The 12,205-nt window shown below is 44.8% G+C and overlaps 1 protein-coding gene across 1 annotated transcript in view; it reads left to right on the top strand.

The window, feature by feature from the left end:
• Positions 1-1,642: 1,642 nt before the first annotated feature.
• MAP1B (microtubule associated protein 1B) overlaps positions 1,643-12,205 on the top strand; it is a 97,177-nt gene continuing 86,614 nt past the window's right edge. The window contains exons 1-2 of the mRNA XM_017651385.3: positions 1,643-3,037; positions 11,336-11,437. Coding sequence (XP_017506874.3) covers positions 2,854-3,037; positions 11,336-11,437 — 286 coding nt within the window. The 5' untranslated portion in view covers positions 1,643-2,853. The remainder of the gene's footprint in view (positions 3,038-11,335; positions 11,438-12,205) is intronic.

Genomic DNA, 12,205 nt, shown 5'->3' with positions numbered 1-12,205 from the left:
ACCTCTTACGATGATGGTAGCTTGAACTCGGGTGGTGAGTAGAGAGAAGTGGATTGATCAAGAGATACTTCAGAGGTGAAACTGATTGTCTCCATGCTGAATTGCACATGGCACTAAGGGCCAGGGAGGAGTCTATGGTGATATGTTCACTGAAATAGGAAAAGGGAGAGAGAATATTTAGGTTTGGAGAGTAAAGATGACTTGCGTTTGGAGCATGTTGAGTCGGAGGTGCCTTTGGGACATAGGGTTGATGTCAATGTGGTAGCAGGTAATACAGGCACTCTGGCATGTCACTCCCCTCCTCCTCCTTAGAACTGTGTCTGTCTTCTTGAGTTGGGGAAGGGGGACTATTTTTCTAGTTTGTAGTGTCACTTAGTAGTCTATAGACTTGTTTTAGAGCTGTTGGTAGTTGTGCCCAGCTTGATGTCACCTGCACATTTGTGAGGATGCTTTTACTCCATTGTCCAAGAAACTGGGAGGAAACAGGTCTATTTGTCAACCATGCCTAGAGTGCTTACTGTATTATTTTGTTCACTGTATCAGGAACATTATATCATTTCCTCCTCTCTTCCACAGTCACTCACATAGTTATAACGATATTATTCTTCCCAGAACAGAGATGAAGAGAGTGACGATCAAAAAGACTAAGTCACTTGCCCAAAGTTACAGAGCACTACAGCAGCAGTCAGCATTTCTAGTCTGTGTTCTCCCATTATGTCTCTCTTTTTCAAAGTATGGGCAATGACTTAGGTGGTTCATGGTCATGGCATTTAACTGCAGTGATGCAAAAAGGAAGCTCTTCTGTTGCTATTGTCATCCAACTTTCTGTTATGACATGAACAACTCAGTTGGTGCTAATATGTCTTTAATACCTAACACCTGCTAATCTCCATTTTTAACCTAGAGAGAGTACAGAGTCAGGGACTTGAGCAAGTAACACTATATAGCAGGAATTCAATCACGTTATCTTAATTTCATTATGTTTATTCTTAGGAATACCTTCCTTCAAGTGATATTAGTGTTTCTTTATTTAGCAATTAAGATTTTATTTAAAAAATAAATTTAAGAAAAAGAAATAGAGGTAAAGAAAACTATTACATAATAAAAAGTAATGATGGGTCAGAGAAATGGAAGACAATCATCAGATGACACCAGGCGCCAATGACAGACCTTTGGAAAACAGTGCTCCTCACCATCTTGTCCCCTAGTCACTGGCTTTGGTGCTGGCCTCACCTCTCTTGCAGGAATCAAATGCTTTCTCTTGATCAAGATATGATCTGTTACCATCTTATTTGAAAACTCTTAATCACTGTGCACTGGTGAATGCAGCTCACCAGTGAGCTCGTCACAGATCCCAAGTGCTGTGGGCCAAGTGGTATCTTTATTCTGCATTGATCAGACTGGCATGTAGGATGGGGCCACAGTCTGCAGCTGCCCAGCATATCTCCCAGGCCAGGGTTTCAGGGAAGAGCTAAGAGCAAAGAGTATGTAAGTCATGGTGGTTAACAGCTTAGACAGCAGGCTGCTTTGGAAATCTTGGCATATCCAGGTGACTTTTTTCACTAATATATATTCTAGAATTAAAACTATATTGGATACTCTAATTTCCATCATTCCTCTTTCCTAAGGCTCTAATCCCCCAGTCTTTTATGATGGTACCATGTTTGCATATTTTGTTCATTCTTCACCACCATCCCCCCTTTCCTGGGACAGAAGCTATATTCAGTATGTTTGTGAGAAATGGTTGTAGATGGACTGCTTTTAAAAGATATTTTTATGAGTTCTTCTAAACATAGACAAAGGCAATAAAAATTCCCAACACTACATATATTTTAAAAGACATCATTATCACATGAAATAATTTTTCTTGTGTTCCCCAAGGAACTGAAAAGTACATTATAGTCACTGTAATCCTGCTGGGTAGAGACAGTGTCTTCTCTTTATTCTTTGTTATGCCTGATATCTGTTCTGCATATTAAGAAAAGAAATCTGTATCTAGGATAATGCATCTGTATTTCTCTCATTTCTGTGAGTACCACAAAGCCAGTACTTTCTCACCATTTGGCCTTGCAGAGTAAGGTCCAAGTAGGAGTAGTTTTTTGTTTTAATATATTCTTTAAGGGAAGGTGGTAAATATGTCTTCCTTATCCACAAAGAAAAGGCAGGTTCCGTCTTCCTGGGCTGGGTACCCTCAGCACCATGCCCACCGTGCTCACAGCCCCTGAGAACCTGGTTTCATGGCAGACAGAAGGTAGAAGCCAGATTTGTGCACATCGGAGAAGGCAAATATCCCCTCTGAAAACGGAAACCCAGCCCCTTCTACACAAGCGGGATAAGGGTTAGCAGCGGGAGCTGGGGGTGTGAGGGGTGTGGAACGGTAGTGTTTTCCCCCATCACCGCTGCAGCACGGTCCTTAGGGTCCCCATCTGCTTGACTCGCTGCCCTGCCCTGGCCATTGTCCGCACACCTCTTCCCTCCAGCTTCCGGGCCGCGGGCAAGATGATTTGCTGCAGATGACATCAGCCCTGGGCCAACGGCTGGGAGAGCGGAGGCAGCCAACGCGTGAGGATGTGCCGGGTGGTCCTTTCCTCCTCCTCTTCCTCCTCCTCCCCGGCTCCCTGCCTAGTCTCCATATAAAAGCAGCACCGCCTCCCCGCCCTCTCTCACTCCCCGCTCCTCTCCGCCCCGCGCTCCAGGAGAGGGCGGAGGGGGAGGTGGCGTGCAGCGCCAGGAGGAGGGGGGACGCAGGGGGCGGAGCGGAGACAGCACCTTCGGAGATAATCCTTTCTCCTGCGGCAGAGGAGAGGAGCTGCCGGAGCCGGACACTTCGCCGAGGCTTAGGGGGCCGGCAGGATGGCGACCGTGGTGGTGGAAGCCACCGAGCCTGAGCCGTCCGGGAGCATCGCCAACCCCGCGGCATCCACCTCGCCTAGCCTGTCGCATCGCTTTCTCGACAGCAAGTTTTACCTGCTGGTCGTGGTCGGCGAGATCGTGACCGAAGAGCACTTACGGCGTGCAATCGGCAACATCGAGCTCGGTAAGAAGCCCTGCGCCCCCAAGGGACGCGCTCGGGGAGACGCGCAAAAGCGGCCCCACCCAGGGCGAGTCGGCCACCCTCCTCTTAAGGCGCGCCCCGCACCCACACGCCTCCCCCGCCACCCCCAGCACTCGGTCCGAACTCTCTTCTGGGCGAATTTCGGAAAGTGATGCAAATTATTAGATTTGAGACCCAGTGGGAGAGTACCTCCTAACCTTGAGGGATCTGTCACCAGACTGCATCTGCAGATCCGGGAAGGCTAACCCCCTCTACCGCTAAATGAAATGTAGGTGTCGAGAAGAGGCTACAATAAAGCCGCAACAGTAGGAAGCAAAAGCGTGGGGGGTACCTGACACAGCCTCTCCGTTCAGCCTCCCTCGCACTCCCACAAAATGCTGGGACCCGGCCCCGCCCTCGCCGGCTGACCAGAGGCTGCAGCACCATGTGCTAGGGCCCGCGTGGGAATTGTCCTCACCACATCCACCTCAGCCCCCAAGAAATGCTTTTTTCTAGCTTAAGACCTCCCGATCTTTTCTCTTCTGGGAATGACTAGGCTAGTCCTAGGGCCACGCCCGCTCCCCCCAACCCCTCGGGACGCAGAGATGGAGAACTGCCTGCGCTTAGTTCCCAGACAGCGCCCGCCTCACTACCGCCCTTGGGACCTTGGTTGCCGCTTTCAGAAAGGACAATGGGACCGAAGTTGTGGGGTGGGGCTTCTTTTTTTTAGTCTCAGCTTCGGGAATGATGGTTTAGCGGGAAAGTGGGGGAAGGCTCGGCGGGTAGGGCCAGCGCCTCACCCGATGCGCGCTCTTGAAGCGCGCTCTGCAGAGGCCAGATAGCGGTTCGCCCGGAACCCAGGGCGGGGTTTTGAGGGTCCGGCGGGCGCAGCCTCGGATGCGCGGACCGACCCGCCCCCCAGCCCCACCCGGGCTGCCGCAGTGCCCCCACCCTCCCGTCGCACCTGCCCCCCGCACTGCGGCGCCCGTTTCGGGCGCGGCCAGCTAGGCGTGCGCTCCGCGGGGACCTCGGGCTTGGGGGTGCAGCGTATCCCAGCTTCTCCTAAAGCCCGGCTTTGTTGCGCTTGAAATCTCCGGGTAGGCAGCTCTGGTCTTTGCCTTTGCCTTACCCTGGGGGTCCTAGATCTCCCTTCGCCCCTGCAGAGGTCGCCGGGTCCCTCTGCAGCCCAGCCTGCGCTCTATTCTCTTGGGGTGGTGCTGAAGCCTTTCTGCCCAGAGACACCGGCCGGTGGGCGTGGTGCAGTCCGCACTGCGGTCTCTACGGCAGCCCGAGGCGGACAAAGGGCGTTCAAGCAGCCCTCTCCCTACTCCCGTTCCCCCAACCCCAAAGACGAAAGAAAAACCTTATTTCAGTTAAAAAAATTAATGCTTGCCATTTACCTCTGCATTTGGAAACGGCCGCTGGTCCCCAGAACAAAAGGCTACAGGGTGGGGACTGGAGTTGTGGACCTGGTTCTTTTGTTTAACTTTAAAGCAATGCTTTTCCCTTTCAGCTTAAAAAAAAAAAAAAAAAAAAAAAAAAGCAGAATGCGGTCATGCTGTTTCATTCGGAAAAAATTCAAGAATAAGAGATTTCAATAGTGATTCTTTGAGCATGTCAATAACCCTTCCTTTTCGAACTATACGCCTTTGATCTGTTCTAATTTAGTTTATTTGCACAATTTCTTCTTGGAAAATTTCACACATACTGATTTTTGGGTGTGGCTACTGTATGAATCAATGACTTTGGATTTTGTAAAAAATACTATTTTTCAGCACCATTGCCAGGGAATAATAATACATTAGGAGGTGCTTTTCTATCAATAAAATGTTCATAACCACCCATTGTGGTGCCAGGAGAGGGACCATAACCCCCATTTTGGAGATGGGGGCCCAGAGAGGCAAGAAGGATAAGGGGACCTGCTCAAGGTCACACCACTGGTAAGTGACAGAAGTGCCAGCACTGCAGCATTACTGGTTTTCTGGCCGTGTCACTCTGTTAGTGCAGGGCAGGCTAACATCAGAGGGAGATCAAACACAGCAGTTTCCAGAGCTGTCTTTGTAGAGTCATCCACTTGTGGGCAGCGCCCTGTGCAGGGAGGTGGTTGGCAATCCCCTGCCGACCATAATTATCGCCCTGCTTTGTTAGTCTGCGGATTATCCCTTCAGCCCCCCATTCCTTAGGGGAGTATTCAAGCTGCTCCTGTGTGATGAAAAAATGGATGCATCCAAGCACTTCTGTGAAGTGCTCAGTGTTTTTACTCTTTTACACTACTAGTATTTATTGATAAAATGCAGATGTCTTCTTGACTTTCTAAAAATTTTAATAATTTTATTGATGTAGTATTTAAAGAGGAAAAGGCACAAATCAGAGGAGCACAGTGAATTTTCACAAAATGGACACACCCGTTTTACCCAGCTCAAGAAATAGACATTACCAGAATCCTAAAAACCCCTCAGGTTCCCTTTCCAATCACTGTGCCTTCCTGGTTTTTAATTCCCTAATTCGGTCGGGTTTTTGCACAGAACTCCGAAATGGCTGTATTGATCCCATTAAGAATCAGCTGAGTGAGTGAACAGAGCCATTTCCTTACTCACAATAACAGAAGCCTCTCTTCCTCTGGAGGCTGCCCTCCTGGGTCCTGGGGTGTCCGATGCAGCTCGAGCTGTGCGGCCTTCAGTGCCAAGTGAGAACACCGCTTCACGGTCTGTCAGGCAGTCTGAGATGACTTAGCGACGGGGCAGGCCTCCTCTGTTTCCCTGTGCCTGACGCTGCTGCCTCAGCTTCAGGTCCCAGCTGGGCCTCCTCCAGAGGTCACTTGGGTATCACTGCTGTTGTCGCTGGTGGCCCTGGGCCGCCTTGCATGAAGCAAGATGGAGATGCTCCAGGGGGTTCGGCTCGATTGTGCGCTGCAGGTGGGGAAAGCTGCCCCTCAGTTACTCTTGCTTTCTGTTCTCGCCCCTCCCACTGATTGAAGGTGATGCTCTGTGAGTTTGGAGACCCTGGTGACTTGGATTTTTGCCATCTGATTACTGAGGGCTCTTTGGGGAGCTTGGAAAATAAATCAGGGAGAAGATGGTGGTATTGCAATGAATCAATAGGCCTGAAAGATCCTGAAGTGGAAGCTTAGGTGATGCTTCTTGACACCAAAGAGGAGAGATGGTCACTTATTTTCTCAGTTGTATTCAAAAAGTGTAATGTAGGGTTTGGTCATTTCTTCTCAAGTTTGAAACAACAGTCGTTCCTTGAACTGGTCTAGCTTTAGTTAGTTATGCAGGACTTTTATGCCAAACTATTGTTGTTGCCACCAACTACCACTCCTTGGCACCTCCTCTGCCCTTCCTAATTAGCTCTCAAAATGGACTTAACAGCCTTCCCCATTTTTTTTATCAAAGTATCATTGATATACAATCTTATGTTGGTTTCACATATATAACACAGTTGTTCAACAGTCACCCATATTATTAAATCCTCATCCCCTCTAGTGTGGTCACTATCTATCAACATAATAGGTTACAGAATCATTAACTGTATTCTCCATGCTGTACTACTGTCCCTGTGACCAACTTATATGTGATTGTGAATTATTGTGCCCCTTTATCCCCTTCCCACTACCCCCTTCCCAACCCTTCTCCCTTGGTAACCACTAGAGTCTCTACTCAGTGTCTATGAGTCCACTGCTATTTTGTTCCTTCTGTTTTGCTTTGTTTTTATACTCCACATATGAGTGAAATCATTTCAGCCGTGCCCATTTTTCACAGAGCCCCTTCTCTGGTTTATTTTAGGACATAGACTTCACACATCCATGCCTAGCAAACTGAATTCTACAGCCTTGTGAAAAGAGTTTTCATTGTTTCATTTTATTGTTTTAAAGGAACTAAAACATATAAGGAATACTAAGTGTCAGTTTGATGCTTTGAATTACTGTTACAGAGTGTAACTTTCCTCTACTCAACATTAGGAATCAGCAGGATTTGTTTATAAAAAGATAGATGTGTGTACCATATACTGCTCTGGATTTTCAGATGTAAGTTTAGTTGATTACATTGTAACTTTCTGGTGTCCCTATACTGAATGTCTTCAGGGTTAGTTCTCAATTTAATTTAAAAAGAAAAACACAACACATGGTGGGATTTAAAAGAAATGTTGGAGAGTGTTAAATTTATTGTATTTGTCCTTATTCTTTCCAAAGTCAAATGGCAGATGGATTTCTGCTTGGACTGATTCGTTGCTGTTATCTACTAAGGGTTTTATGATCCATGCTGAAATATAAACTAGTTGCCAACCTTAAGGTCATTAAAATTGATCATTTTTAATCTTCTCTAAAGGCTTACTTTTAAAATAAGTTCTAACTCTTACACCAATAAACAAATTATTTATAAATCACTTTCTTTTTTGTTTCTAATGTGATATGCTATCCAAGACCTAAATTACTTATCATTAATGCTTCAAAATGATGAGGTCTGTTTATAAGATATTGTTGGCAGTACACATTACAAATATATTATGAACATCAAGTTGGCTTAAAAAAGGAAAAAAGCAAATTGAAGATTATGTTGAGGGAAAATATAGGAAAACTTTCTTCAAGAAATAAAACATTCTTGAATTTAGCTCCTTTGTTTTAATTGTTTCTTTAGTTTTTGATTTGAATATGACTTCAGATTACTTTTTAGCACAATCTTATGGTTTTACAATTACAAATACAATCTTATGGTGATAGGCTAATCATTTAATTTAGATACTTGGCAAAAAAAATTCAAAGCCTATTTCTTAGAGGGAGCAACTAACTTGTTAAGAACTAAAAGTTATTTGTTAAGGTCCAAATAACTGTCAGGTAGAACTGACCTGTTATTTCAACATGTAATGCATGGTCATTTATTCTGCTTTCTTCAATCTCTTGTATCTTTTAAGAATATAGACTTTAACCTTTAAATGAAATGGGAGGTGCTTTTTCGGGTTGTTGGTTTAATTAAATACTCCTGTAAAATGCTTGCATGATCAGTAAACTTGGCCAGATCTGACTTGAATAAAGCTAGGGAAGCCGGCTCCTCATTGTTCATCCTGACTTGCCCTGTGATAACGGCCCCACTTTCCCCTCTCCCCACCTACTCCAAACCGACACAACCTTTTCTTTCCCCCTTTTTCCATCTGTAAACTTATTGTGCACCTTGCCTGCCCTTTGTGCACTGCCATCCCCTGAAGTCCGAGAACTGAGATGGAAAGATCCTTTGTTAACCCCTGGTAAGAGTGGCTGAAGAACTGGCTGACATACAGTGATGATACTTGCTTCCAGGCTGGGCAACAGCCCCGGATGAGGTGGTGGAGTCCCATAGGCCGGCTTCCCAGGGATGACAAATGCCCTCGGGGCCCAGGAATTTAAAAAGTGGAGGTTGATCTCCAGCTGGTGGAGTTCTGTTCTGCCTGCCCTTGAGTGCTGGGAGAGCACAGCCGTGGGGAAGAAGCTTGACCTGGCGGGTACTGGGGGAATAGTCAGAAAAGGGCCAGGAATTTATCATGGCTTCTCTATCCCCCGTTAGAGACCAGGGTGATACGCTTCTGAAAGCCTATTCAGAACCTGTGTGCCAACACCCTGCCCCCTCCCCTGCCTCCTCCGGCCATGAATTCAGAGAAAGGAGAATGTGGGGAGAGCCAAAGAAGATACTCTTCTGTCCTATGAGGCTTTAGAGGGCTCACTGTTGGCTTCCTTCTAGGCACAAAGGGGGGATGCATGAACCTATTAAATGCAGTATGAACCTTCGTTGAGAAGTACTACTTCCCTTTACTAATACTCCCCAGTAGAAGGTACAAAGTAATTACAAAGGATTTTGTTTTTAAAATTGGTTTAGAAAGTGGCCTGGCTCCAACATTTTCCTTTCCAACTAAAATAACCACTAAACCAATTGTAACCTTTATTTTATAAGTGGTAATAGTAATTATGAATTGTTAAGACATTGTTTGGCTGGAAATTACTCTCTTGAAAAGAGAATCCTAAATTTTTAGTTTCATTGGGAGTGTAAAAATGAGAAATATTATTTTTATCAGCTGTTTACTAGCATAATTTAAAAATTAAATGGCTTTTCTATTGTTTTGTACTTTTCCCATTGCTGAATTACAAATTTTATCACTGGAGTTTATGAAACATAAAGCAAACAGTTAATTGCATACGTCATGACAAATTAATTGATGCCAAGGGGAAAATGGCAAACAACAATGAAAGAGCAAGTCTGTCTATAACCCCAGATGAAGTCATTCAAGTGATGTAGCAATTTGGACATTCTTTAGAACAAAGGTAGAAAAGTTATACGACTATAATTAACTATATATGTCTCATTATTAACTTATTGTCCCAACTTGACAAGCCAGAAGACAGAGTGGAGCTCAGACCTGGGGCACAGATAATCCAGTCAGCAGTTACCAATTAAGCAGCTCAGACAGGAGTGCAAAGATTTTTCACATTCGACCAGTATATCATGTATATGTTGTATTAACTAATGAATTCAGACCTCTCAATCTGTCAAGCTTTCTGTGAAACAGAAAGATCCATTTATCATATTTCACTAAAAAGATCCACAAAATCTTAACAGGCCTTTCTTGTTAACATTTAAAATCTCCATTAGCACAAATGTAAACTGAGGCTGTTGATGTTTCCAGGGAGACCTGTAAAATTCTCCCTTATAATTTTAGCCTCTCTGTAAGATTATTAACTCTTCCATACCTGAATTCTTTGCATGGATTGTATGAGAAATTTTCCTCCTCTGTTTAGTGGACATATATCTATTTGAAACTATTCCTTATAGTCGAAAAGGTGTTTGGTGTATAATCTGAAGAAATTTTAGATGTGCAGTCAACTGAGTTTCCAGAATCTTTTTGTAATTTGTGTATGTGTGTATGTACAAATCTACTTTGACTCTTTGCAAGATAGGAAAACTGAACAAGGTATAAATGGGGATACATGCAGATATGCATTATTAAGGATTTAAAGGTTTGTTTAAATAATGCACTACTATTTATACTCCCAAATCTGTATGCATGCCTAATGACCAGCAAAAATGATTAAATGACCTGGTATTAAGAGTTCACGGGCTGTGTTATACCCAGAGGTTTAAGCCCCTGACCTTAGTAGCTATACAGTAAATGATTATTGTTCCAGAGGTTTGTTCCTGGCATTTGAAGATGCTCCATGGAAAGCTACAATCATGGATACTCTACAGTGGTCCAACCATAGCCATCTATTTGGAAAAACATAAAAGCACATAAAAAGCAAACGCCCACTCCGGAGCTCTGTGGTTCCCCAGTTTTTCCTGGCTTGCTCCCCAGATCTCCCTTCTCTGAGTCCTCTGGACTCCCCTCTGGCCATCCACTTTGAAAGGTCAGAAGGAGGAAGAAAGAGGTGGGGTCAGCACAAGGGGCACCGCCTAAGGAGGTGGGGGCAGCAGTACTCCAGCCCTCATGTCCCTCCCCCACTCTGCAGCCTGGTGAATGGAAGCCAGAACTTTTGTGGGAACCCACAGTTCATGGCCCCCTAATCTGTATAAGTGCTATAAAGTGTAAAAAGTTGCCACATTTCTTTGCCTCTGGATAAGAAAATTCAGTGCAACTAACAATTGTGAATAGAAGAGCTGCCTGCCAAGCTAGTCAGGTAAAATAAATGCCTGGGAGGACAGACAGGCCAAGTCTTTATGACCGAGATCCAGGCTTCTTATCAAAGATCACACAAATTTTGGATTGATATCCAGGGGTTGGGAAACCAAGGTCAAAATGGGGTGGGTAAGGAAAAGAAACTATGCTTGCACATGGAGTCTGTATGTGCCCTGCAAAAGCATCTTTTAAAAACAAGGCCTGCCCTGGAACACCAGCCCCCACACCTCTGGCTTCCCTACCCTCATTCTACAGGCTACGACCCATCTCCAGGTAGCCCATGGGAAAGCTAGAGATTGTCCGGTGGCCTCTTAACTGCTACAGAATTCTCCATCTTCCTGTCCTTTCTATTCTCTCTCTGGAGTAAAGCCTGTCATTTTCCCAATAACTTTTTTCCTTTACTGTCCCAGAAAAGCTGCATTTACCTTTTATGAGGGGCAGAAGTTCAGTCCACACTGGTAGTTATCCCTCCCTTGAGGCTTGGTGGAGAGACCTCCCTGGCCCTCCCATTTTGTGGGCATCCACTGCTAGCCACCAGGCACTTCAGAAAAGGAGTTTCCACATTGTCCCATAAAAGCCTGAGAAATGTTAGAGTGAAGTTTTCCAAACCACTCTGAAATGACTAACTGGAAGTCTGTCAACTCTCTTCCTTTCCCTCCTTAGGGATCCGATCATGGGACACAAACTTGATTGAATGCAACCTCGACCAAGAACTGAAACTTTTTGTATCTCGACACTCCGCAAGATTCTCTCCTGAGGTCCCAGGTGAGGCTTTGGCTCATGGTTAGTCAGCCTAGACTTTGGAAGGTCAAGGAACACGCTGTTGACTGGAAAGCGTTGTCTGGGGCATCAAAAGGGCTTTCTCTTACTGCTAAATGTTTCCTTGTGTTTGTTACTATCAATTAGGTTAGCCAGAAGCCACATTTTAATAAGTCAACTCTTGAGTTATCACTGTAAGGGTTATCTATTTTGTGGATTCTTAGAAGTATTTGAATTCGGGGGTAATTTTTTTTGTCCTATCTCTCTGTATTCTGTGACTTTAAGGGATTGCAAACTAGTTAAATGTTAATTTTATTCAAATGATATTATGAATACAAATTGGATGTACCCTGAATCCCACAAACCCTCTCTTCTCAAGAAAGAGTTAACATCTGCATTTCAAAATGAAATGTACATCATCCTTTTATCATGACATTATTACTCACTTTTCTTAGTGTGGATGAAAAAGTCTGAAATTCCAAACTACCATTAAAATAGCCTTTTTTTCAGAGAGGAAAAGAGTACTACAGAATATTTAAAGGTAAGGACACAAAAATTTGTCTTACTTGAATATACTCCCGCTAACTGCCTCATTGGGGTTGTACTCTGGCCTATGTCTCTAGTCCTAGGGATGTAGTCAGGCTCCTCCGTACTGTTTTCCTCTTGTGAGCAGTGAGTAGCCCATGCTTCTCCCAGGTGGTCACATCTGGGGATTCTGAGCAGAGTTGATGGCCCATAAAGACTCCTACCTGAGATGTGTCTTCAAAAGCCCTG

The sequence above is a fragment of the Manis javanica genome, chromosome 1 (genome assembly GCF_040802235.1).
Source record: "Manis javanica isolate MJ-LG chromosome 1, MJ_LKY, whole genome shotgun sequence".
NCBI classification, from domain to species: domain Eukaryota; kingdom Metazoa; phylum Chordata; class Mammalia; order Pholidota; family Manidae; genus Manis; species Manis javanica.
The sequence above is the reverse complement of the archived record's forward strand: the minus strand, read 5'-3'. Positions and strand labels throughout refer to the sequence as shown.